The 27,883-nt window shown below is 40.3% G+C and overlaps 2 protein-coding genes across 4 annotated transcripts in view; one reads left to right on the forward strand and one right to left on the reverse strand.

The window, feature by feature from the left end:
* Positions 1–5,695, reverse strand: part of ELP2 (elongator acetyltransferase complex subunit 2) — a 44,183-nt gene extending 38,488 nt beyond the window's left edge. For both annotated transcript variants that reach the window (XM_077974816.1, XM_077974817.1), the window contains exons 1-2: positions 5,531–5,695; positions 1,972–2,050 (exon numbers count right to left, since the gene is read on the reverse strand). In XM_077974816.1, the coding sequence (XP_077830942.1) occupies positions 1,972–2,050; positions 5,531–5,668 (217 nt within the window). In that variant the 5' untranslated portion in view covers positions 5,669–5,695. The remainder of the gene's footprint in view (positions 1–1,971; positions 2,051–5,530) is intronic.
* A 506-nt stretch (positions 5,696–6,201) lies between these two features.
* Positions 6,202–27,471, forward strand: SLC39A6 (solute carrier family 39 member 6). Of its 2 annotated transcripts, none has more exons than XR_013408166.1 (10): positions 6,202–6,493; positions 8,605–9,360; positions 10,891–11,071; positions 11,928–12,097; positions 13,324–13,542; positions 18,844–18,949; positions 21,489–21,866; positions 23,385–23,465; positions 23,592–24,921; positions 26,256–26,833. XR_013408166.1 is itself a non-coding variant. In XM_015121840.3 (10 exons), exons 2-10 carry the CDS (start codon positions 8,614–8,616, stop codon positions 26,406–26,408), a joined length of 2,226 nt encoding a protein of 741 aa, XP_014977326.3. In that variant the 5' UTR covers positions 6,202–6,493; positions 8,605–8,613; the 3' UTR covers positions 26,409–27,471. The 2 variants fall into 2 exon arrangements, 1 of the variants encoding a protein (XP_014977326.3); XM_015121840.3 differs by having other exon boundaries at positions 24,731–24,921; positions 26,256–27,471.
* The last annotated feature ends 412 nt before the right edge of the window (positions 27,472–27,883 follow it).

Here is a 27,883-nt window from a genome sequence, read left to right on the forward strand (position 1 = left end):
CACTGACAAATGGTTGGAAAGGCTATCTGCATTATCTGACAGTTCAATTAAAGGAAATCAATCATAATAGTTATAGATTACAGTAATACACAAGCAATTCATTTTATGTAACCTCACTTTTAAAAGGAAGATAAAACATACAAGCCTAAATTAATATTTTATAACAAATTCCTATTCTGAGAGTCAGTCTTTGATGTTATCTGGTGGCAATTAATATAATTGCAATTATGTTTTATTATCCACACTAACAGTCATCCCTTGTACCATTTAATGATTTTTATTGACCTAACACGTGACTAATCCTACAGAACCAAATGAAATAAGTAGCTTATTAAACTTTTTTAAACATCATTTATAAAATCATAGCAAAGTCTTAATAATTCAGAAAACTTTGTATTTGTGCCTGGCTCAAAATGCCCTCAAATGAGTGTGGAATGAAAAATAAAACTAATTCAGAACCCATAACTACACTGCAGTAGGTATATTTAAAGCAACTAAAGAAATATCATAGGATTTTGAGAGCACCATCTAAAGGCAACCAATATTTTAACTGAAAATTCTGGAGTCAGAATCTTAAGAGAGGGAAGAGACCTGAAGATAATCTTGCCCAGAAATTTTCAAAACTGTTGGTCTTAGAATTCCTTTACAGTCTTACAATTTTTGAGGACCCCAAAAAGCTTTTGATTATATGAACCATATGTACCAATATTAACCACATTAGAAATTAAAACTGAGAAATACGAAAAATATGTATTTAACCATTTACTTAGGGTTCCATGATGTGTGAACATATATAACATTTTGATGGGGAAAAACCCCAATGGTTTCCAAAACAAAAACTTAATGAAAGAGAGGAACTATTTTACACTCCTACAAATCTCTTTAACATATGATTTTATTAGAATATAGCTGGATTTTCCTATCTGCTTCTGTATTTAATCTGCTGCAGTATCATACATCATGTGGCTGCTGGAAAACACTGTACATTCATGACAGAATAAGAATGAATACTGTGAATAACTTCTTGATATCATTATGAAAATAATTTGATCTCATAGGTCTTACAAACCTCTAAGACACTCTTGATCTAGTCTGATCTTTTACGTTTCAGATGTTATTATTTCAGATGGGCAAACTAGGGTCAGTAGAGATGTAATGTCTTGCCTAAAAAAGCAATAGCTGGCTGGGTATAGTAGCTCATCCTATAATCCCAGCACTTTGGGAGGCTAAGGAGGGAAGACTGCTTGAGGTTAGGGGTATGAGACAAGCCTGGGCTACACAGCAAGGAGGGAGAATGGTGTGAACCCGGGAGGTGGAGCTTGCAGTTAGCCGAGATCGCGCCACTGCACTCTAGCCTGGGGGACAGAGTGAGACTTCGTCTCAAAAAAAAAAAAAAAAACTAAAAACCTAGAGAGGTATGGTGCCACACACTTGTGGTCCCAGCTATTGCAGGGAACTCTGATGGAGCCACTGCATTCCAGCTTGGGCAACAAGTGAGATCCTGTCTCTAAAAAAAATAAATATTCTCGTCTCCAACCAGTTGGCAAAAAAAAAATCTAAAATTTTAAATAAATAAAAGAAAAAAGAATAAAAAGAAAAAGCAATAGCTTGTTTATGGCAGAAACAGACCAAGAAACCAAGTCTCTGAAACATAGCCTCAGTCTAGGCCCTGCTTACAAGTTTTTTAACAAAGGTTATGGGCAACTGGGGAAGTGGGACGGGATCCTGCCCAAGTCTAGGGCTGCACTAACCTCATCCTAAGCACTGCTGTATAATCCAAGCTTCAACTGCTACGAAGTAAAAATACAGTTCAGATTTCTCACTGAGAATACCATTTTTCTTCTGTTTCTCCAATTGTATAACATCATATAAGGTGATGCTAAATTAAGAGAAGTGATGAGAAAAAAATAGCTAACCATACTTTATCAGAAAGCAATTGAGATCAACTTTAACAATCTGGTTAATACTTACAGCCATCCTGTTTACAAATCCACTGTATGCAATTGACTCGGGCAGTGTGACCATTCAGGTTGGTAACAACAACCCTTTTCTTTAAAGAAGAAAATACCAGTTAGTAAACTGGAATTTATCCTACAGAAAAATTAATAAGTAAGTAAAAACAGATTTCAGTGTTTTCGATACTAGTAAAAACATCAGGATTACATCAAACAGATTTGCCTTCTTCAATCCATAAACTTTTAACCATGGCTTAAGTTATCCACTCCTCTAAATCAGTCCTGCCTTTCTTGAGACTCCACATTCCCAGCATTCTGTACTCCCATTACACTGAACTCTTGGGTCTGCATCCACCTGCTTTTGCTCACTCTCCTACAATGCCCAATCCCTCTCACCTGGGCAGCCTGTCCTGACACACCAAGCTAGACAAGTAGCTGCTTCCTTGTGGAAGTAGGCCTACTATGCTTGCACCAATCTGAGGGTTTCTCTGACAAAAAAAAAAAAAAAAAGCCCTTCAATAGAGGAATCTGTGATTAATGGGTACAAGCACAGTTCACTTTGCATGCCATGGTCAATGAGATGGTGGGTTTTTCAGACCCAGTGGCACAATGTCACAAGGCCACAACTACTAAAGTCCTCACACATCAGATTCCTACAGGGCCTATTGCCAGGCTCCCCACAGATCCTCAACAGGTTGCTTTCACCAACCTCACCCCACACTTGGAGCTCTCATACTTCACACATCACTAAAGATTTTAACTGTGACTACCGCACCTTCCTCTTTACAGCCCCTTTCTCTATCTGTTGTCAATGGCAATGGCTTTGTTATCTGCTTATATACCAACTAGAATTCTCATGGCTAAGAAAAAGGCAAATGTGCATAAACTAATATATTTTACATATAGGTTATTTGAGGCTGGAAAGCAATTTACTGTATTTCACTGTCTCTCCCACTAGACTGAGAATTTCTTGGTGGCCACAAGTTACCACTCATTACCTTGTGTCATCATCACTCAGCCCAGGGCCAACCCACAGATGGTTGTCGAAGATTTGCTGAATGAGCATCATTCCCAAAACTTTATTTTAGCATTTGACATGCTTTTATTCCCATATTTACTTAAAAGTTCAATCGAGGCCAGGTGCGGTGGCTCATGCCTTTAATCCCAGCACTTTGGGAGGCCTGGAGTTTGAGACCAGCCTGGCCAATGTGGTAAAACCCGTCTCTACTAAAAACACAAAAATTGGGCCGGGCGCGGTGGCTCAAGCCTGTAATCCCAGTACTTTGGGAGGCCGAGACGGGCGGATCACGAGGTCAGGAGATCGAGACCATCCTGGCTAACACCGTGAAACCCCGTTTCTACTAAAAATACAAAAAACTAGCCGGGCGAGGTGGCGGGCGCCTGTAGTCCCAGCTACTCCGGAGGCTGAGGCAGGAGAATGGCCTAAACCCGGGAGGCGGAGCTTGCAGTGAGCTGAGATCCGGCCACTGCACTCCAGCCGGGGCTACAGAGCAAGACTCCGTCTCAAAAAAAAAAAAAAAAAAAAAAAAAAACACCACAAAAATTGGCCAGGTGTGGTGGTGCACACCTGTAATCCCTGCTACTAGGGAGGCTGAGGCACAAGAATCACTTGATTTTGGGAGGTGAAAGTTGCAGGTTGCACTGAGCAGAGATTGTGTCACTACACTCCAAAAAAAAAAAAAAAAGCCCAACCAGCAAATATTTAACAGGACAAAGTACTTTTTAGGCTCAACACTTCTTTGTCAATAGGCTAAAATTCACTAGCTCAGCCACCAGGTTATGATTTAAAATCTGATGGAATACATGGGAACAAATCCATTCAACTGCTGCAAAAAGATGGGATTCTACAGCTGAATCAGAATTTCATTTCAGTGTGTAAGTACATCAAAGCATGAGTATAATCATCTTAAAAACAGATCTTGTCCTGTGATATCTGGGCATCTGGACATTTTTCGTTGTGGGAGTTTGTCCTTGCAGGCGTTACCAAGCTGCTTCCTCTGCCGTAAACATCTCAGGACCGTGGGTTGACTGGCAAAGAGTGTGCCTTGCTAATTTTACGACGGAGTTGATTTTAAAATGGTGTCACCCTGGCTCTCCCGGGCTCCTGCTTCCCTGACAACTCCACCCCCAGAGCCGCCCTCCTAGGGTCCTCCCAGTGCCCAGCCATGGCGGAACTGTGCCGCAATGCCGCAAGGCTCCGCGCTCACGGTGCTGGATGAGGAGACGCTGTGGGAGATGATGGAGAGCCTGCTGTGGTCTCTCCCATTCTACAGCCGGTCCTTGCCTCATGGTCCCTTTAAAGTTTACCCTTGTTTTTTGCACTTTCTCTTGCCATTCAAGTATGCAAATAACAAGAAACAAAAACCAGGAAGAGGCAAGCAAGCTCAAGATGGGGTAATGTGGATAAAAATATTTCATATATATATTTGAATCTGCAAAGGGTGTGAGAATAATTTTTTTTTTTTGAGATAGGGTCTGGCCCAGGCTGGAGTCCGGTGGTGTGATCCCACTCCGCTGCAGCCTCAAACTCCTGAGCTCAAGCGATCCTCTCACTTCAACCTCCCGAGTAGCTGGGACTATAGGCGCACGCCACCACACCCAGCTATTTTTTTTTTTTTTTAACTTTTTGTAGACTGGGGGTCTCGCTCTGTTGCCTAAACTGGTCTCGAACTCCTGGACTCAAGCAATGCTCCCACTTCTGCCTCCCAAAGTGCCAGGATTACAGACATGAGACACGCTCCTGGCCAATAATGAAATTTTTAATCAAATCAATAAAGCAGTATGATCAGAAATACATATAGCCATCTCCTACATTGTATTTTAATTTTCAACATTTTATTTTTTATACTGAGCCTCCTTTTGAGATGCAAGACTAACTGTATCGACCTAAATTAGCCAGTGGGAATGGGGTTACAATGAATTCTGGGGAGGATACAAAAACTATTCACTGGAGAAATACGGTAAGGAAAGCGCCAAGAAAATAATCGACTGGGTGAAGTCGAGGAAAGTCCCGCCTTCTAACCAGGGCTTAGGATCCCCATCCCCTATGATCTTTCCCCCAAACTATCACTTTCTCTAAAATGTTCATTCCCGTAGCTAAAACACAGGTAACATTTCCTTGAAATTCAATACAACAAAAGTTCATGAACCAAAACTGAAGGAAACACAGAAATGACATCGCACCTGTGGGATGATGGTTTTAATTTACATATAAATTTCAATTGTTTTAAAACCCAAATTGATTAACGGTACTACAGTTCCCCAAAGAAGGCTTCAGGTAAGATTCTCATCATTAGGGTTTCTGTCTGCGACTAACAAATTACTGGCAGGTGATAGGCAGCAATGACCCTAGGATGACGCCACGCGTGAGACGGCGAAGGGTGAGGGGCGAGGAGCGAGTCCGACAGGTCCACTGGAGACTGAGCCCAAACCCCGCTCCCCTGAGACGACCCGACTCGCCTCCTAGGTCTGGGGCGGCAACTACAGCGCGCCCGGTGCACGTCCACAGGTTCAACCTCAAAAGCACAAAGGCCAGGGGTCCAGCGACCTCTTACCACGGGGTCATAGAGCACCACGGAGCAGGACGTGCCAAAGGCCAGAAGTCCTCTGGGCCCAGAGCTCCAGTTCAGGACTCCCCGCACACGGTTTGGGCAGCAAAACACGTGAGAAGTCTCCAGCACGGGCGCCACCATGTCGCTAACTGGTCAGCCGCACACACTGAGACGCGCACTTCCGCCCTCCGAGCGGAACTACTAGAGTGGTTTCTCATGGGGCATCACCCGGTCCGCGTTTCGCAGGCAGCCGAGGGCCAGACGAAGGCAGCCCCGCCCCCCTGCGGCCCTCTGGCTCCACCACACTCTTGAACCCCTGTGCAAAGCCGCCGCTCTGCTAGCTCTCTTCTGGGGCCGTGGCCCCGCCCCGCGCACGAGCCAGGCCTTTGTCCCAAGAGCGAAACCCGAGTGGCTCGGGACCCTCCCTGAAGGACCCGGGACTCATGTGCCAGAGCAGCATCAGAAACATCCCGCTACCCCTTATGACCCGGCTCCCAGCAGCGGCCACAGCTGGCCGCGGGGCCCCTGGCTACCGAGTAAGGCCTGGAGGAAACGACCCCCCAGCTGCTCAGAGTGCGCTAGGCCGCGCCACGCCCCCGCGGAGTCGGCGAACACGCGGAAAAGCGGATCCGTCTGCGGAGCCGGGTTCCGGGGTCGCACTGCGCATGCCCCGCACTCCTGGCCGAAGGGGGCGGTGGTTCCCCGCGGCGCTGCGCGCGGCGGTAATTAGTGATTGTCCTCCAGCTCCGCAAAGGCTAGGGGCGCGGCTGCCGGGTGGCTGCGCGGCGCTACCTCCGGACCGAGGGGCAGCCAACCCAATGAAACCACTGCGTGTCCGCGCCTGGTAGAGATTTTTTGAAGAGACCAGTGGGCCCGTTCCGAGCCCTTTGGACCGCCCGTGTGGAACCAAACCTGCGCGCGTGGCCGGGCCGTGGGACGACGAGGCCGCGGAGACGTGTCTCTCAGGTCCGGGAGCAGGGCGGCTGGGAGGGGAGCTCCGCAGGCCAGACAGGCGGGGCGGGGAGGGAGGGTTCTGCGGAGAGCAGTGTCCTGCGGACCGGGCAGGGGGGCTCCAGAAAGAGGATGCTGGGGGGAGCCCGCCGCAGGCGCCCCCTCTCCCTAGAGAGGCGGACTTCTTAGGATGCTCAGATGGGCTTCGGGGTGCAACGGAGGATTTTTTGAGGAAAAGATCCGTACTTTTCATCCCATATTCGAAGAAGGGACTGACTGTTTAGAAATAAAAATCTTTTAGAAGAGAGCTTTGTGCCCTCTTCGTTTTCTGTACTCGCCTTTTTCTCCAAGGCCCTTCCCCTCTGCTTTCCGTTTTCGTCCAGCACACGCCAACTTGCAGGAAAGGAGATCCTTCAACGGGTCCGCGACCGCGCTCAGCATCCTCCCTGGAGAAAGGCTCGGAGCTGTCCCCTGTGCTAGTCCCCTCCCACCCCGCTCCTCGCCTCTCTCCTGGGAATGATTTCTAAATGTTTATCTTTTGCCTAGTAGAAGAATTCCCGAAACTTCAAGCCCCAAAGATTCCTCTTTTCAGGAGCGTCGTTCTACCCCGTACCTCCATTTCCCACTGTTCCCTGTATGATACCCCGCACTTGTGCAACACATGAATTTAACGAGTACTTATAATGTACATTCCTTCATGTGTTTTCCTCATTCGCTTGCAAAATAGGAATTACCGGTATTTTAGATACGGTAATGAATGCGAGAGCCCTGCCCAGAGAAGAACAGCTGACCCTGGTAGAGCTGGATAGCCCCATGCTCTTGCTTAGTTGGAAGCTTGACGTCTGCGTCTTTTGCTGGAGATGTGGGTTTGACCACCATCACCTCCACCGTTGGTGCTGGACATTCTACTGGATCTGAATTAACTGAATTCTGGCTCTGCTTAACTGAATTCTGCTTTTCAAGCTCCAACTCAATTGCTCCCTCCTCCTTGGGGCATAGGCCTTTGGTTCCAAACACTGCTGTGGATTATTAACAGTCTGTGATTAAATGTTGACTGGTTTGTAGTAACACAAGGATGCTACAGTGAGTTTTTCATGAAGTTCAGTTTACTTTAAGAATTCTATGTATGGACATAACGTGTCTGATTCATTGTCAAGAAGGAAAAAAAGATTCAGTGTGTATTTAAAGTACACACCTATTTGAGGCTGGGCGTAGTGGTCACGCCTGTAATCCCAGCACTTTGGGAAGTGGAGGTGGAGGATCTCTTTCGGCCAGGAGTTCAAAACCAACCTGGACGACATAGTGAGACCTCAACATAGTGAGACCTCTTCTCTACACAAAAATAAAATAAAATTTAAAAAAATCTTTTTTGAAAAATTAAGTATACATGTATTTGAGTATGCATAGAAAATATCCTGAGGGATACACTGGCAAAATTGAGCACCTTTGAGGATTGTGATTGCAGAAAGGGGTCTTAAATGGATTTGTATATAAGGAGAGTGTATTAGTTTACAATTTTTTAAACATGTGAATTGAGATTATTGTTTCTATTTTTTGGTGCTTGAAGATTATTTTATGAAATGATGGTGATGATCAAGGTAGCTAGATTTCATTTCGTTCTTTTTTTTTTTTTTTTTTGAGACAGGGTTTCACCATGTTGCCCAGGCTGGTCACAAACTCCTGGCCTCAGGTGATCTGCCTGCCTCAGCCTCTCAAAGTGCTGGGATTATAGGCATGAGTCACCACACCTGGCCTAGATTTCATTTCGAATCATTGGCCTCAGTGATTCAAATAATCATTCAAATAAATTCTCAACTTCAGTAAGAAGTTGATGGCTGTGGCCACATGGATCTCTCCTGTCTCTGAATTACTATTGCTTTTACAGTGCTAATGGCAGCCTCTTAGCACTCAGCTGTTCTCCAGTTGTTTCATGTGTTTTAGGAATGCAAGGGTAGCGCCTAGGACTATAGTTCTTTCCATCTTCACAGTACCTAGTGCCACACTGGTCACACCACATGATGCTCTGGCAACTTTGATTACTTGATTACACATTAATTTTCAGTATAAGGTTTCTTAATTCAATTTGTTTTAGAAGTGAGTTAATTTTTTTTTCCTGTCTTTTCTAGGAAGGTGCAATGGCGAGGAAGTTATCTGTAATCTTGATCCTGACCTTCACCCTCTCTGTCACAAATCCCCTTCATGAACTAAAATCAGCAGCTGCTTTCCCCCAGACCACTGAGAAAATTAGTCCGAATTGGGAATCTGGCATTAATGTTGACTTGGCAATTACCACACGGCAGTATCATCTACAACAGCTTTTCTACCGCTATGGAGAAAATAATTCTTTGTCAGTTGAAGGGTTCAGAAAATTACTTCAAAATATAGGCATAGATAAGATTAAAAGAATCCATATACACCATGACCATGACCATCACTCGGACCACGAGCATCACTCGGACCACGAGCATCACTCGGACCACGAGCACCACTCTCACCGTAATCATGCTGCTTCTGGTAAAAATAAGCGAAAAGCTCTTTGCCCAGAACATGACTCAGATAGTTCAGGTAAAGATCCTAGAAACAGCCAAGGGAAAGGAGCTCACCGACCAGAACATGCCAATGGTAGAAGGAATGTCAAGGACAGTGTTAGTACTAGTGAAGTGACCTCAACTGTGTACAACACTGTCTCTGAAGGAACTCACTTTCTAGAGACAATAGAGACTCCAAAACTCTTCCCCAAAGATGTAAGCAGCTCCACTCCACCCAGTGTCACAGAAAAGAGCCTGGTGAGCCGGCTGGCTGGTAGGAAAACAAATGAATCTATGAGTGAGCCCCGAAAAGGCTTTATGTATTCTAGAAACACGAATGAAAATCCTCAGGAGGTAAGATGAGTGCATTATTTTAATATACCTGTGTGTGTGTCCTGTCTCTGCTACTCTGTTTCTAGTTGTGAGGAGTTTAAAGTAAAAGTAAAATGATGAAGTTATTGAAAAGGGAATTTCCACCTTCTCAGCTGCCTGCTATATTGTAAACATTCCTAAATCAGAACTTAGGGAACGGTTATTTTGGTGACTATAGTGCTGCCTCCTAAAAGTTTTTGTAATATAGAATATAAAATATGTAGAGAAAGATATCAAGGCTATCTTTAGAGAAAGTCTATAAAGGTGAACATTATTAATACAAAATAGAAAATGAGGAGTTGAAAGCAGGAGTTAGAATCCATATTGTAGGGATGTTAGAAAGCAGGATGTTAGAATCCATATTGTGTGACTGAGGGGGCTGAAGACTACTGAGAATACCACTGCTGCTTCCTTGACAGAAGGTCCACCATGACTTGAGGAATGATAGAAATTGGAGCAATTTCCATGAACGTCATGCTGGACAAGGGAAAAGTCTGGGCAGTGAGGTTCTGAGTTCATGTGGTTTTTCTAGAGTAGACTTCCAGACTGTACATAATTCACCTTGGCTGACAGATGTCAAGAATGGGGAATTATGTCAAAAAAAAAAAGGAACAAGGAATTCGTTGATACAGTTTAATAAGCAAAACTTCAGTACTTCATTTCAAACCAGCATGTGACTGTACTAATTCTGGACTAATCCTAGTAATGGTCATAGCCATAGCGGCCCTGGTGATAAAGTTTGCTCTGAGTAGTACCAACTGAGAATTGCGGTGGGAGTTGAAAATGTCTTTACAGAAGATGAGAAACTGGTACTAAAGCCAGTTTTGGGTTTTGTTTGTTTGTTTGTTTTCTTTTCTTTTTTGGTTGGGGGAGAGATTGCACAAAGGAATAACTTCAAACTAAGTTAGTCATCTAATTAAATAGTTGAAAACATCTGCCTGCCGGTACAGGTTTGTTTTATTAACCAGCCTTGCCCTCCACAAGAATAATCTGCATAATTTAATATCCTCTCATTGCAGAGCATTACTTTGCCAGATATGTAGACAGAACTGAGTTTTTGCAAGTAGAGTCATTACTAGAAGAGGGGCATGTCTTAGACTTGTTTAGGCCAAGTAGGATAGCGTTAGTACTGAAGCAACATATTTCTCAATCTCTAATGAACCCCATTTTGAAATTGAAGCTCATTTCCTTAATACGTTTATACAGTGAGTTAACAAGCTTGTGAATCTCCATTTATCCTCATGCTTGTTCCACTTGAGGCTTTCTCCCCAGATGACTCGTGATGTACTGCTTCTCTGATGAGGTAGACAGAAGAGGTGGGATACCACTATGGTGACATAGTATTGCCAGGTAGCTGGAGGCAAGTTCCAAAGTGCTCAAAACAGAAGTTGATTTTAATTTTCATTAACTCGAGAAAAGAAAGAAGTAGCTTTGGTAAAAAAGGGTATTGTGTCATCACATTACTCTGATGGGGATGCCTTTTGGTGATTTTCACTGCTTTGTTTCTTTCAGTGTTTCAATGCATCAAAACTACTGACATCTCATGGCATGGGCATCCAGGTTCCGCTGAATGCAACAGAATTCAACTATCTCTGTCCAGCCATCATCAACCAAATTGATGCTAGATCTTGTCTGATTCATACAAGTGAAAAGAAGGCTGAAATCCCTCCAAAGACCTATTCATTACAAATAGGTAAAATTGCCTTTTTTATGTAAAAACAATTTCAGTAGATTCATTTATGTTGTGCTTTTCCTTAGATTTGCATCAGCCCATTTGTTTTCCAGTACAGTTCCACATATGTCATCTTAGTTGTTCTTTGCCTTGAATGTGAAGAAAGCAAGGAAGGGGTGTTAGCCCTGCCCTTTAAAAAAACCCAGAAAATCAAATTTCAATTTGGACTTCTCTGTGTTCATCCTACAAGAAGGTGTCAGGATCACCTGAAATTTGGGATTTTTATATCATGTCACACTGTTTGGGAAGAGGTCTTGGGTTCATTTATGCTGCTTAGAAACCTAATACTGATACATTCTTATTGATAAGTGAAACTAGGGTAAGCTATGCTATAGGGTAGGGTCGCATTGCTCAAAAGTAATGAGGAAGGAATCACTGCTTTGTTTTCTGAGGACATTATTGAATTCCTGGTTTCCTCCTCTCCTTTGTTTTCTTTTCCTTTTCTCTAAGAAAAAAAAAAAAACTATTTTATAATTCAGCTCTTATGGGAATGTGAAAGCTCAGTTCCTAAGTGAGCTATAGTTCATCCTTGGTAACCATTTATTTTTCCTCTTTCACCCCAACCTGAAGAATTTCCCATTAGAGCTATGCTCCTTACCTGGAGAGTTCTTAAGTACCCATCAGGTTGTTCATTTGAGCCAACAACAGATTTCTTGGTTATTGTGCTATTGCTACAGTAGGTCCTATTCGCATTGAATTTGTGTGTTTTTAGCTTCTCTCCTTTTACATGTTGCTTTATGCTACTCTCCAAAAGTCTTTCTTGTGAAGTTTATTAATTGTATAATTTTTCTTTGCTCTGTTTTGTTTTGTTTGACAGCCTGGGTTGGTGGTTTTATAGCCATTTCCATCATCAGTTTCCTGTCTCTGCTGGGGGTTATCTTAGTGCCCCTCATGAATCGGGTGTTTTTCAAATTTCTCCTGAGTTTCCTTGTTGCACTGGCCGTTGGGACTTTGAGTGGTGATGCTTTTTTACACCTTCTTCCACATGTAAGTATAGTAGTTTTTCCTGTTAGTGTTTGATTATTCAACACTGAAAAAATAATATGTTTTGGTTTATACTAGAATTTTTTGTATAAAATGTTAGAAATTTGGTTTAGAAAGGCTTATTTTAAAATATATTTGGTAAGTGAAATCTGTATTTTTCTGCTGGATCTTAATACATTTGTGAATTTTTTGCTTTCCTTTTACAAAACACAGACTAATTTAACTTTTTGAAACCCACTTAATAAAAAGAGACAAATTCTGCCTGGCTATTAGTACTGTGAGGTACTGCAGCAATGTGAGTTATTTGCTTTATCTGTTAGTGTAATTGCCACAGAAATAAAATATGTGACCCTTTATGTATCCAAGAAACTTGGAGGTTTTCTTCAGACTTGAATGTTTGTGTATGTGTTTAGAGATTTACACTTCATGACACATAAAACAAGTTTGGTAAAGTGAATTTACTTTTCCATCAGATATTTGGAATAGGTGCTCAGTCAAAAAATATGCATGTTTCATTATTTAAATTCCCATTAAAGGTTTTCGGGTAATTGGGAAAAGGAAATCACACCATGCCTAGAGCACTACATATCTCATGTTCCATTCAGTAGTGAAAGAAAACTATGTTGCTCTGACAAGCTCTCAGACCACCAGATGGCAGATGTTCGGGAAGACCTGCTGATAGAAAGTGGCATGTGTATGGGGCGTACTCTGTGATCCCCCAGTCTCTTAGTGTGCTCCACACCCGATTCCCTAATGTGCAATAGCGGTAGTTACTACTCTACTCAGCTACAGGCTGCTAGGGCAGTACACCTGGATCTCGGGTACCTGCCAGGGCCCAACACACACACACTAGGCTTCTTACAATGCTAGTCTGATGACATTGGTATGGGCTTTTCGGTTGGGAATATAAGCAGTAGAAACTGTGCACATTAAGTCTAGTATTCCTGTTATTTGTGGCCATGGAGATTGTCAAGCATTGAAAATGCTTACTATTTATGTATTATGAGGGTCACTGGAAATGTATCTGAAGTACATGACATGCATTAAGTTCTAGATAGCTAGCCACTCATTGGTCATTTTATTTTTAATGTCCTAAACTGCACCTCATCTCTGAACTATCTGAATAATTGCGTAACTGAATGATTTCAGTTTTGACCTTACCTAGCCAACTTTCTGACTCGTTGTGTGAAACTGATGAATTTATAAATAACAAATTATTTTGCCTTCAGTCTCATGCAAGTCACCACCATAGTCATAGCCATGAAGAACCAGCAATGGAAATGAAAAGGGGACCACTTTTCAGTCATCTGTCTTCTCAAAACATAGAAGAAAGTGCCTATTTTGATTCCACATGGAAGGGTCTAACAGCTCTAGGAGGCCTGTATTTCATGTTTCTTGTCGAACATGTCCTCACATTGATCAAACAATTTAAAGATAAGAAGAAAAAGGTAAGAAAAAGTATACTGAGTACTTACTATGCTTCAGACATTTATTTATAGTAGTACTCTAACTAGATTGTTAGACTAGCATGCCCAGGTTGTATGAGCTTTATTTGAGAGGGAGTTCAGTACCCTTGAAGTACTTTTTGGTCCCAGAGATGGTTGTGAGGAGCATTTCTATATCTTAATAGCTCTGAAATTTTCTATCTTTGCTATTCTTTTGAAACTCATGACAGGGTAAGAAAGGGAAGGATGAACATCTGTATAAATGACCAGACAAGGTACCAGCAGGGCCTTGAAGACCAGAAGCATCATGTATACATGGATACACTATCAATATTTATTAGTAATTATGATTAACTAATGTGATTAATTTCTAATTAGTCACCCAGTAACTAAATGTTCTGTTTTCTTTTAAAGGGTATGTCACTTTTACAGGCTTGCCCTTTGCAAATTGGATTAGAAATGGTATGAAGTCAAACAATAGGCTCTTTCTTTCTGGCCAAAAAAACACTTTTGAGTTCCCTATAGTAATTTGCCACTTTTTATTTGATATGATCAGGCAAGTCATTCAGAAGACTGTCAGGAGACTCTTCAAAATAATGTGGGTCAGGTGCAGTGGCTCATGCCTGTAATCACAGCACTTTGGGAGGCCAAGGCAGGCAGATCGCTTAAGGCCAGGAGTTCGAGACCAGCCTGGCCAACATGGCGAAACCCCATCTCTACTACAAATACAAAAATTAGCCAGGTGAGGTGGTACATGCCTGTAATCTCAGCTACTTGGGAGGCTGAGGCGCAAGAATTGCTTGAACCCAGGAGGCGGAGGCTCCAGTGAGCTGAGATTACACCACTGCACTCCAGCCTGGGCAACAGTGAGACTCTGTCTCAAAAAAAAAAAAAAAAAAAATAATGTGTTCACATCTCAACATTTTAATCTAACCTAATACATCTGTACACTCATATTCTGGTCATTTGATATTGACCAGGATTTTCTTCGAGTTGGAGTTCTGTGTTCTGTATTATCTTTTCTTTTTTTCTTTATCAGCCATGCTGCTTCATCTATGATTTCCAATTTTGGTATCTCTAAAATTGAACAAGAGATTACACACTTAAAGCTATTCTGAATGTAGAATCTAGGTTTTGGAAATTAAAAAAAAATTTATTCAGTGGTAGCCTTATGTAATTTGATATCTTTTTTTAGCACCTTGCCTTTGAATCTTCCAAGCATTCAGCTTTTGTGTTCATGGAATTAAGTATCCCCTACCAGGCACGGTGGCTGATGCCTATAATCCTAGCACGTTGGGAGGCTGAAGCAGCAGGATTGCTTGAGGCCAGAAGTTTGAGAGCATCCTGGGCAACACAGCAAGACCATATCTCTACTCCCCCAAAAAGAAGTAACTCCTTACCATCATTTCATAGTTTGAGCAATGTGTAATTAAATTGTGCAATTACAGTAATAAATATAACTGGCGTGAAGAGGTTTCAAAACTAACACAGTTGATTCTTGCTGAGCATAGAGCCCACAGTGGGAAACAAATGCATGTGTAAACAGAAGAGTGTTTACATACTAGGAGTATTTGCTTTTAGAGATTTTACATTCACTGAAACCTCAAATTAAAAATTTGGAACCCTCTCTTTAGTGCACCTAAATATAGAGGGAAGAAGTAAAATAAGAATAGCTTATTTTTTCTTAATCAAGGAAGTCATCTTCTGTGTTCCTATTGTCCGAATTGCTTCCCTTGGACTGTTTCTTAATGTTATTGAATAGTTTCTAATCTCATTTAATTCTCTCAAAAAGAAAAAAAAAAAGCTACTCATTATATGGTGAGTACTGTGAGCTCTTCAGGCATTTTTTACTTAGAATTTTCCTTAGGAGCCATCTTGCACCCCTGGGAGATCCCATATATCATAGTTTTAGGTTACCTGCCATATATGGACTAGTTTATTCCTACTTCTTTAAGTCTTCTGCAATTATTCTCATGTTAAAAAAAAAAAAAAAAGATCAATTTTCATTCTGGAGACTTGAGGATGGGTTGGTTTTTTTCTTTTTTTAACCGTTATGTCTGGGTCAAAATGCCATAATTTATTTAACATTCTCATTTCAATTTTGTTTCCAAGTTTTACCTAAATACAGCTTTTCTTTTTTCATTTTTTTTTTTCCTTTTTTAAGAAAACAGGATCTTTTTTTAAGAGACAGGATCTTGCTCTGTTGCCCAGGTTAGAGTGCAGTGGCATGATCATAGCTCATTGCAGCTTCAAATTCCTGGATTTAAGCAATCCTCCCATCTCAGCCTCTCAAGTAACTGGAACCATAGGCTCATGCCACCATGCCCAGCTAAGGATAGCTTTTCTTTAACTTAGCACTCTTTAACCTAGGACTCCAAGAAATAGGCCCTCTGTTATCTGATACAGAATATTTTTTTCTTTTTAAATTTTGGTTATAACTCTAGATTGTTAGTGAGTTGTAAAACAAATCTGTATGTCATAACCAATATTTTTAAATGCAACAGTAGTATTATATATATATATTACTGTTTTACATTATGTATATTAATGTGGATTATAGTCAGAGTAGTTTGATGCGCTCTGCTTTAAAATAGTATCTACTAGAATGTAAGCTCTTAAAAGCCAGGATCTGTCTTGTTTACAGCTCTGTCTCCAATGTGTAGAATAGTGTCTAGTACATGATAGATGGTAATAAATATTCAATGTTTAAGGAGCATGAAACAGCAAGTAAGCATAATTTCTAGACGAAGACTTCCCATAGGAGTTTTGCAAATGTTACATGTTCTCTTCCCTTTTTGGAATATGCTGAGTTTATCTTTTGTTAAAGGCATCCAGATATTAAAGTTACTTAATAATTTTTAATCTAATTCTCTCTAAAAGAAAAATACTATTCATTATATTGTGAGTATGGGGAGTTCTTCAAGCTCATAACAGGGCATTTTACTTAGGATTTTTCTTAAGAGGTTCATCCTGCATCCCTGGGAGATTCTATATATCATCTTTTTAGGCTACCTGCCTTCTGCTGCTTAAGGTTAACCTTCTGCTAGTGAAGGTTATTGTTCATGCTGAAAACTAGAGAATCATCTCTGATGTCCCCCTCATCCCCATATCCAACCAAGTTTTAGTAAGTATGTCCACGGTCTCTCCATTCCTCTCCATCTTTCTTGCTGTCATTCTAGTCCAAGCCATGGTTATCTCCCACTTGAGTGACAGTTATTGCTTCCTAGTAGGAGCCTGTCCACATTATTTTGCTTTCCTCCTTTTCCCAATCTAGATTTCACAGAGCAGGCAGTGATTTGTTTAAATGAAAATATGATGAGATTGCCCACCACTACTTAGAATCTTTCCTTCAGTGGCTGCATAAGTTTTTGGACAAAGCCCACTATTCTTAACAGAGTTCTGTTGTCTGATCTCCTTTAGTTGCCTCAGCCTCATCTCTGGCCACCCTCTCTGACCTAGTAGGCCCCAGCCACCTTTTACCTCTTTGAGTTCCAGAGCAGTGCTGACCCCCTCCAGGTGCTACTCCCTTCCTGGAATGCTGCCTCCCCCACCTTCCCCACCAAATTCCTGCCTATCTTTAGGTCTTGGTATAAGTTATATTTTTTCAGTGGCCACCTGGAAATTATTGAGGTCATGTTATTATACACTCTTAATAGCATTCTGTTCTTGTCTATTATAAAAAGTGTCAAAAATTATAGTCGAAGAAGTGTATAATCATTACCTGTGTAAAATCCCTTTCCCTGTGGATAATAAGCTCCGTGAGAACAGAGACTGTGTGGGGCTTATTTTATGTTCTACTCCCAGCATTTAGCATAGGGAACATTATGGGCCCTTAATACTTATGGAATGAAAGAATTTGTTAAACTCGACGTTCTAGAACAATTGCCCAATGAGAAATAAAGCACCAGCATAAATGATTTAAGATACCCTGAGTTCATTTACTTTTACAAATATTTAAGTACTTTCTTAATACTTTGAGAAAGTATTGAGGCATTATATTTAGGGTAAGTGTAAAGATTTGTGTGTGTGTTTGCCTTTAAAAGCTCTTAAAACCTAAGAATGTATAGACACTTGATATGCTATTAGAGCTCGAATGAAATCTTAGGTATGGTGGTGATCATCTTATTTAAAGGTACTGCAAATAAGAAATCTGTTATTTGCCGGGCGCGGTGGCTCAAGCCTGTAATCCCAGCACTTTGGGAGGCCGAGACGGGCGGATCACAAGGTCAGGAGATCGAGACCATCCTGGCTAACACGGTGAAACCCCGTTTCTACTAAAAAATACAAAAAACTAGCCAGGCGAGGTGGCGGGCGCCTGTAGTCCCAGCTACTCTGGAGGCTGAGGCAGGAGAATGGCGTGAACCTGGGAGGCGGAGCTTGCTGTGAGCTGAGATCCGGCCACTGCACTCCAGCCTGGGCGACAGAGCGAGACTCCATCTCAAAAAAAAAAAGAAATCTGTTATTTATGTGTAAACTTTTATTTTAAGTGTTCTGTCTAAGTAGATGATACACAGGCACCATTGTTCAAACACTGACCTTTACACAACATAGAGGCTGCTTGGACTTAGGTACAATCTCTCTGGTATGGTATTTGGGATGGTTAAAGCCCAGTGATGAATTCAAGGTTAATAGAGGCTTGTTTTAAAAGAGAAATCATGTTAATGGTGTTTGATTAAAGAAAAGTGTTTTATTTTAATAACTAAAAAACTATAGTTTTAGGTTATAAAAAGTATGAGAAGTATGGGGTTTCAGTGTGCAGAAGAGGCATGGCGGCAGCCAGGCAGGTAGTTACCAGATCACTAGATGCCTGAAGGAAATGCCCCTAGCTAGGTTTTTTGTTGTTGTTATTGTTGTTTTGAGACTGTCACCCAGGCTGGAGTGCGGTGGCACGATCTCGGCTCACTGCAACCTCTGCCTCCCGAGTTCAAGCGATTCTTCTGCCTCAGCTTCCTGAGTAGCTGGGACTACAGGCGCATGCCACCACGCCCGGCTAATTTTTGTATTTTTAGTAAGATGGAGTTTCACCATATTGGCCAGGCTGGTCTCGAACTCCTGACCTCGTGATCTGCCTGTCTCAGCCTCCCAAAGTGCTGCGATTACAGGCGTGAGCCACGGCACCCAGCCAGAAGTATGCATTTCTGACAATTTCCCGGGAGATATTGTGCTGCTAGTGTGGAACCATGCTTAGAGCAGATGACTGGGGGGGCATTCTGTGTCTTTTGCTTACCTGGTTATTGATCAAAAGCTGTATATATATATAAACAAATTACTGTTTTAAAGTATTGTTTTCCTTTACTATTTTAGAATCAGAAGAAACCCGAAAATGATGATGATGTGGAGATTAAGAAGCAGTTGTCCAAGTATGAATCTCAACTTTCAACAAATGAGGAGAAAGTAGATACAGATGATCGTAAGTTCTTATGCGTAAATTTTAGGGCTGCAAGGAGTTCATTGCTGCATGATTTGCAGGCAACTTGACTATCTGGAAGAAATGGGACCATGTCCTTTGGTTTTGGGTTTTTCAGTATCTCATACTTTTTAAAAAATTGCCAGTGAGTAAGTTGTTTTATGTATATTTACATTTATTTTTCCTGTAACTTCTGAAGTAAATTCATACTCATAGAAAAGTTTCAAGAATCGTACAAAGAATTCCTGTATCCCATTCACTCATATTCCCCAGTTATTTTACCACACATTTATTTCTCACTGTCTTTCTCTAGCTCTGTCTACACACACACACCTTTTTCTTTAATTTTTTAGTGATTAAAGGGCCAGCTACACACACACTTTTTTTCTAAACCATTTGAGAGTAAGTTATAGACATGATGTTTCTTTACTCCTAAATACTTTAGTGTATGTTCCCTAGGAAAATGGACATTCTCTCATATAATGAGAGTTTAATTATTAAATCAGGAAATTTATATCGATACAGTGCCATTCTCTGCAGACGTTATTCTTTTGTTCCCAATGCCTTAATCGTGCTTTTTTTTTTACCCCAACACTCCTCCCAACCCCCACCAAAATATTGTTCCAGAGTACAATTCAGGATCAAATATTGCATTTAGTTGCCTCTAATTTTGGGTTTGTTTAGTATTTTTGTATGATTAGGTTGATCAGTTTTGGCAGGAATACCACAAAATGGTGCTTATCCTTTTCTGTGGCATGGTGTGCCACCTGATATGATTCTTTGTCACTTATTGGTGGTGTTGATTTTGATCACTTGCCTAAGGTTGTATCTACCATGTTTCTCCTGAAACTTGGCTGTTTGCTTGGCATATCTTGTCAGACAGACTAAGTTAAGATTCATATTTTAAACCCAGCTCCTTGCCATGATCTTCAAGGTCCCACTGAGCCCACAACTCTCCCACATTGTTCACTGTGCTCCAGCCCCACTGACCCTCTTTTCACCCTGGGAGCACATAAGGCTTGTCTCTGGGCCATGCACTCACTATTCCTTCTGCTTGGAATACTGTTCTCTGAGACCATCACATAAATTTCTCCTCTTGTCGTTCAGGTGTCAAATCAGAAATTTCCTTTAGAGGCCGGAACTGAGCACCCAACTACAACAGGTCTTCCAGTCACTCTCCATATTGCACGTCTCTAAAACCAGTGCCTCCAGTACCTTTTTTATACATGTGTTTTCTTGCTCAGTGGCTGTCTCCCCACAAGATTAGATAAGCTGCTTGAGGGCAGACACTTTGTCATGCTCTACTCTGTCCCTACTGCCTAGTGCTGGAGTACCTGGCTTAGTATCGGTATGTAATAGATAGTTGTTGACTGAGGGGAGAGAACAACTTTATTGTTGCTACTGCCTATTTGTATGGTTTCCTGTCCACTATATAGTCTCTAACATGCTGTTTTTCTCTGAAGACCAAGTAAAATGCTTTCGCTGTTCTTTCTGCATCTGTTCCCTTTTTTGGTTTTTTATTTTTATTTGTTGTTGTTGTTGTTTTTGTTTGTTTGGTTTTTTTTTTTTTTGAGACAGAGTCTCACTCTGTCGCCCAGGCTAGAGTGCAGTGGCGCCATCCGGTCTCACTGCAAGCTCCGCCTCCTGGGTTCACACCATTCTGCTGTCTCAACCTCCCGAGTAGCTGGGACTACAGGTGCCTGCCACCACACCCGGCTAATTTTTCTTTTTATTTTTAGTAGAGACACGGTTTCACCATGTTAACCAGGATGGTCTCGATCTCCTGACCTTGTGATCTGCCCATCTCTGCCTCCCAAAGTGCTGGGAGTACAGGCATGAGCCACCGCACCTCGCCCCCTCTTCAGATTTTTAAATGGACTCCAATGAAATGTGTAATGATGGGGAGGAAATACCTGCCCTAGAAATGGACTATAGTGTCAGGGATGGTTCCAAGAAAATTGATAACTATGTACAGGAAAAAAAAAAGTAACCTTATTGTGGCTATTTATTTTCCTTTGCACAAATAGATAATAATTGCTTCTTGGTGATGATGAAATAATTCAGATTCTCTGTTTTTTCCTTGAATTTTACCTTCCAAAAAAGGAAGTCACATGGCAGGATTATTCATGTTTTTTTATTTCTAATTTTCATTACTTCTCTAAGATATTTTTCTAAAATAAATATTTTAAATATCTAATGTAACATGTTTTCTAAAACAAGCAGGTTCTTCTCTTAGGATGAGGAAAAAAGACATCTTTAAAAAGGTAGGGAGGCAGAATAAATTAAGGGAGAATCTGAGAGGTAGTTACTGAAGGTTAACATTTAAAATCCATTCTTAATATTTGAGACCGTTCCATTTCTGGAATTCATTAAAATCTATTGACGTTTTTCATTAGTAATACTTTAATGTTTAGTTCTGCAGATATGAAGGAGTTATCATGCTTTAAGATCTTTTGTTGACTTTTTCAGTGAGGTTTGAAATGTCTCCAAGTCCATTAACAAAGCCTTCTAACTGCCCCATACCCTTTATGTTTATTCCTAGGAACTGAAGGCTATTTACGAGCAGACTCACAAGAGCCCTCCCACTTTGATTCTCAGCAGCCTGCAATCTTGGAAGAAGAAGAGGTCATGATAGCTCATGCTCATCCACAGGAAGTCTACAATGAATATGTACCCAGAGGGTGCAAGAATAAATGCCATTCACATTTCCACGATACACTTGGCCAGTCAGACGATCTCATTCACCACCATCATGACTACCATCATATTCTCCATCACCACCACCACCAAAACCACCATCCTCACAGTCACAGCCAGCGCTACTCTCGGGAGGAGCTGAAAGATGCCGGCATCGCCACTCTGGCCTGGATGGTGATAATGGGCGATGGCCTGCACAATTTCAGCGATGGCCTAGCAATTGGTATATGTCTACATATTTGTTCCTTGTTGATTGATTCTGAAATTTTCACATTAAACACCTAGTCAAATTTTAACAGAGAATAGATTAGTTTGGATGAGGATATTAGTGACTTCCAAGATTATAAAAATGTTATTTTTTTATTTTACTACTTTGACAATGAAGTACTTGATAAATGTTAGGTATGATTAAATGCTAGGAATTGTGCCTAGTCCACAACCTAAATTGTAACTGTCAAAAGCTGTTCTTAAATTGCAAGGTCTTAAGATCAGCCTTTAATTTGTATGATGCATGTATGAGATTTTTTTTTCTCCCTATACATTGAAGTTCCCTTATCGATAATGTAAGTAATATTTATAAAAGTAAAATTATGTTTTCTGTCATCTTTTATGCTAAAGGAATCTTCATACATCTAAGTCCAGTTACCAATCTCTATCCTAAGAAGAATTATAGAACTTTTGCTAATAAATTGTTATACCACAATTGGGAGATAACAGAATACTTACAAATTTTAATAATGTAGTGCTGGAAGGAACCATGCAGTTAGGCAACTGAGGCCTGTAAAGGTGGAGCCACTTGCCCAAGGAGGCTATGCTGTGTTATAGCTAGGCCTGGCCTTGGCTCCCTGGGAGTCGAGTGCTCTTGCTCGTACTATATTATGCAGCCCTGAAACAGACAAAGGAGGAACGTCCAACTGCACAGTTGGCTGGGTGTGGTAGCTCACGTCTGTAATCCCAGCAGTTTGGGAGGCCAAGGCAGGAGGATCGCTTAAGCCCAGGAGTTCGAGATCAGCCTAGACAACATAGTGAGACCTTATCTCTACAAATAAAAAAAAATTAGCCCGGCATGGTGGCATACACCTGTAGTCCCAGCTGCTTGGTAGGCTGAGGTAGATGGAACACTTGAGCCCGGGAGTTTGAGGTTCTAGTGAGCTATGATCTCACCACTGAACTCCAACCTGGCCAACAGAATGAAACCCTATCTCTTTTAAAAAAAAAAAAAAAAAAAAGCACAGTCATGGTTTCTAATTGATTGATTGTATACTATGTCAGCTTTTTAAAAGGGGACAGCTATTTGTCTTAGAGTTTTCTTACTGAGATAGTGAAAGAATAAATGTAAACAGATCTGGTTACATAGTAAATTCTTCTGAGGCAAGCGAAACATGTTTATACCCTCGACAGGAGAGTTTTTCCTAAACCTTTTTAACAGTTTATTTTATATTCTTGAATATGCCTTTTATATGGTAGCAGTTACTCCTCAGATTTGTATAACTTTATCCGCTCACTCTAAGGCGTAGAAAACCTTCCCTTCTCTTTCATGCCTGATGTTTTCCTTTGGGAAATTTAGACTTCATGGAATGTACTCTAAGATTTCTTACAAAGAAGATACAGAGTTGGGTTGGGAAACTTGTGTTCATTCACGCCAAAATACTGTTTTTTTGTTACCTCGTTTTGCATACTGATAAGATTAAAAGCACACAAATTAATGTAACCAAACTTTTTCTGATTGATTTTTACACAGGTGCTGCTTTTACTGAAGGTTTATCGAGTGGTTTAAGTACTTCTGTTGCTGTGTTCTGTCATGAGTTGCCTCATGAATTAGGTAAGATAACCACATAAATTATATTTACCAGGTGGGTGAAACGTCCTAGTGTTACTGGCTTTTGCTAATGGTAGTTGAGCAAGCTTCTTCATCAATTCCGTGCCTTCTCATATGTCTGCTAACCAGCATACTGATGACATCAGGGATCATCTTCATACATACAAAGTGAATAAGACTACAGGATACAAAGGAATCATCTTCCATTAACAGAAGCTGAGAAAGAGAATCTCATTGGAATTGAAGGGAAGTGGATGAGTTGTGTTTTGAATATTGTTCTTCTTTGTCATTGGGCCTTAAAACCTTCCCTAGTTCTGGATCCCAGTTCACGTCCTTGTTTTTCTTCTTACAGAGATATATTCACACACATACTGCCGATACCATTTTCACTTTTGTTCCTTGTTATATGTTCAGCCATTCCTTATAATCTTCGGCATCTAATTTATGTTCCACATTCAAGTCCCATGAAGCCCCTCTCTTATTTCCATCTTCATGTGTGTCTTTTCTCCTTTTATAATTGTAGCATTAAACTCTTCAGCTCTTAGTTATGCATTACCATTATCATTTGCTGATCATCTCATGTGTCTTCTCCACCCATTCCTCCCTTCTTTATGGCCAAATTCCAAGCTCCTTGAAAACAGTGCAAGACCACAATAGTAAATTTTTAGTATTTATCATTTTGACAAAGTGTAAGCCTTAAAAAAACTTTTTTGGATAAGGTATCTGGCCGGGCGCAGTGGCTTACGCCTGTAATCCCAGCACGTCAGGAGGCCAGGGCAGGGGGATCACCTGAGGTCAGAAGTTTGAAACCACCGTGGTCAACATGGTAACACCCCATCTCTACTAAAAATAAAAAAATTAGCCAGGTGTGGCGGCATGTGCTTGTAGTCCCAGCTACTCAGGAGGCTGAGGCACGGGAATGGCTTGAACCCAGGAAGCGGAGGTTGCAATGAGCCAAGATGGTGCCACTGTATACCAGCCTGGGTGACAGAGCAAGATGCTGTCTATTAAAAAAAAAAAAAAAAAGGAAAAAAAGAGTTTGTACATCAAGTTGAATGATGAAGAATAAAAAGGAAAAACAATAGTTTATACAGCTGTTAGGGTGATTTACTGAGTAACACTGCTTTAACCCTAGGTAATTCTTAATTTTGTCTCTTTTCCCCCCTCTCAAAAACACTGGAAAATTTTCTTAAATCTGGGAAGTATCTTGGTATGTGTCTTAAAATGATTTCTCAATGACTTTCCTCCTTTTTTGTGTTCTGTTAAAGGTGACTTTGCTGTTTTACTAAAGGCTGGCATGACCGTTAAACAGGCTGTCCTTTATAATGCTTTGTCAGCCATGCTGGCGTATCTTGGAATGGCAACAGGAATTTTCATTGGTCATTATGCTGAAAATGTTTCTATGTGGATATTTGCACTTACTGCTGGCTTATTCATGTATGTTGCTCTGGTTGATATGGTAAGTTTTTAAGAAATCTTATTACATTATTGACCAACAATAAAATAGAGAAAATATTCAGTAAAGCCTCATTTTTTTCTCTCTCTCTTTTTGGGGGAGCAGGAAGTGGAATCTTGCTATGTTGCCCAGGCTGGTCTCAAACTCCTGAGCCCAAATGATCCTTCCACCTCAGCCTCCTGAGTAGCTAGGACTATAGGCTCAATAAAATAGCATTTTTTCTTTTTTCTTTTTTCTTTTTTTTTTGGCTGGGCACAGTGGCTCACACCTGTTAGTCCAGCATTTTGGGAGACCAAACCGGGCAGATAACTTGAGGCCAGGAGTTCGAGACTAGGCTGGTCAACATGGTGAAATCCCATCTCAACTAAAAAATACAAAAAAATTAACCAGGGGTGGTGGCATGTGCCTGTAGTCCCAGCTACTTGGGAGGCTGAGGCAGGAGAATCAGTTGAACCAGGAGGTGAAGGTTGCAGTGAGCTGAGATTGTACCACTACACTCCAGCCTGGACAAACAGAGAAAGACTGTCTCAAAAAAAAAATCATTTTTTTAAAAAAGGTTTTAAATGCAGTCATTATGAGAAGTGATTCTATATTCAGAAATTTGTGACATATAAGAATATAGGTTCTTCAGAGTTTTTTTTTTTTTTTGGATTGTTGATCACACCTTTATCTTACGTAATATGTATCAGGATTCACAAAAATACCTATATCCTTCCGATGTATTGTTTTAGGATACGATCTCAGTAATCAGGCAGTGAATTTTCTATAGATTTGTAGGAAATCTAGGACAAGACACATATTGTTGGCATGCTGTATACTTCAGAATGCTTAGTTTATTAGTCAACAAAGGAGTCATATCTTTTTGTCGCTAATGTCCTCAAAACAATCCCAGCCAATCTTACTGCTAAAATTGTATTTTATTATTTTATTTTTATTTTTTACTTTGTAAGCAAAGACAATATATATCTTATATAGTATAAGGTTTTCTATCTCTGAACTAAAGACAAACTACATGTTATATCCAGTTCAGATATGCAGCCAGTAACTGAAATAGGAAAATCAATGTAGATTTTCAATTTCCAGTGGAGCACACTGAACCAATACAAACTTTTTTTTGCCCAGAACATCATGAGTGGTCATTGTTAAACTGCTAGGAAATGCTGTGTGACATTATTAGCTAGAGTCAGTATGTATGTAATCATGTTTTAAGGAATTAACTCACAGTATAGCTACAAATAAAGCTAGTATACTGTCCTACAAATTTTTCTAAAAACTAATCTGTAGTTCTAAAAACTTAAATGTCACTCTTATTTTCCCTTACCTTTTTTTTTTTTAAGGTACCTGAAATGCTGCACAATGATGCTAGTGACCACGGATGTAGCCGCTGGGGATATTTCTTTTTACAGAATGCTGGGATGCTTTTGGGTTTTGGAATTATGTTACTTATTTCCATATTTGAACATAAAATCGTGTTTCGTATAAATTTCTAGTTATGGTTTAAATTCTAGAGTAGCTTAAAAAGTTGTCATAGTTTGAATAGCTCATAGGGAGATGAGTTTGTATGCTGTACTATGCAGCATTTAAAGTTAGTGAGTTTTGTGATTTTTGTATTGAATATTGCCATCTGTTACAAAGTCAATTAAAGGTACGTTTTAATATTTAAGTTATTCTATCTTGGAGATAAAATCTATATGTGCAATTCACTGGTATTACCATTTTATTATGTAAACAAGAGATTTGGCATGACATGTTCTGTATATTTCAGGAAAAAATGTCTTTAATGCTTTTTCAAGAACTAACACAGTAATTCCTATACTGGATTTTAGGTCTCTGAGGAACTGCTGGTGTTTAGGAATAAGAGTATGCATGAAGCCTAAAATACCAAGAAAGCTTATACTGAATTTAAGCAAAGAAATAAGGGGGAAAAAAGAAGAATCTGAGAATTGTGGAGGCATAGATTCTTATAAAAATCACAAAATTTGTTGTAAATTAGAGGGGATAAATTTAGCATTAAGTATAAAAAGGCAGAATTAGTATAGAGTATATTCATTAAACATTTTTGTCAGGATTATTTCCCGTAAAAACATAGTGAGCACTTTTCATATACTAATTTAGTTGTACATTTAACTTTGTATAATACAGAAATCTAAATATATTTAATGAATTCAAGCAACATATCACTTGACCAAGAAATTGGAATTTCAAAATGTTTGTGCGGGTATATACCAGATGAGTACAGTGAGTAGTTTTATGTATCACCAGACTGGGTTATTGCCAAGTTATATATCACCAAAAGCTGTCTGATTGGGTATTCTGGTTACCTGGTTTACAAAAGTATCAGAGTAGTAAAACTTTGATATATATGAGGATATTAAAACCATACTGAGTATCATTTGACTTCGATTCAGAAAGTACTTTGGTATCTCTCAGTGCTTCAGTGCTATCATTGTGAGCAATTGTCTTTTATATACAGTACTGTAGCCATACTAGGCCTGTCTGTGGGATTCTCTAGATGTTTCTTTTTTACACAATAAATTCCTTATATCAGCTTGATGTCAGACGTCTGGTTTTCTTTTCTTTTAAAAAAACTTTTTTTACCATCAGAACCATTTTTAACTGTAGAGTTCAGTAGTTTTAAGTATATTCATGTTGTGCAATGAATCTCCAGAACTTTTTCATCCTGCAACACTGAAACTCTATACCCACTCAACAGCAACTCCCCATTTTCCCTAAGCCCCTGGTAACCACCATTCTACTTTCTGTTCCTAAAAAATCGAGCTATCTGATTTTTTAAATTATAATTTGGATTGTAGTATACTGATCAATTCATTTATATTATCGTATTAGGTGGCCTTATTCAATTTTTAAATTGTTTATCACAAAGGGTACTTCAAAAAATATTGGTCCAGTTTGTTCTCGGGTGTCTTTTTTTTTTTTTTTTTTTTCCTAAACAACTGGGCCTAAA

This window comes from Macaca mulatta, chromosome 18 (assembly GCF_049350105.2).
Source record: "Macaca mulatta isolate MMU2019108-1 chromosome 18, T2T-MMU8v2.0, whole genome shotgun sequence".
Taxonomy (NCBI): domain Eukaryota; kingdom Metazoa; phylum Chordata; class Mammalia; order Primates; family Cercopithecidae; genus Macaca; species Macaca mulatta.

Excerpts from the sequence above, each read along its gene's own strand:
- SLC39A6 (XM_015121840.3), top strand. The coding sequence starts at position 8,614 with ATGGCGAGGAAGTTATCTGTAATCTTGATCCTGACCTTCACCCTCTCT. Across the intron at positions 18,950-21,488 it reads GAAAGTAGATACAGATGATC|GAACTGAAGGCTATTTACGA; the intron begins GTAAGTTCTTAT and ends GTTTATTCCTAG. Across the intron at positions 21,867-23,384 it reads CAGCGATGGCCTAGCAATTG|GTGCTGCTTTTACTGAAGGT; the intron begins GTATATGTCTAC and ends ATTTTTACACAG.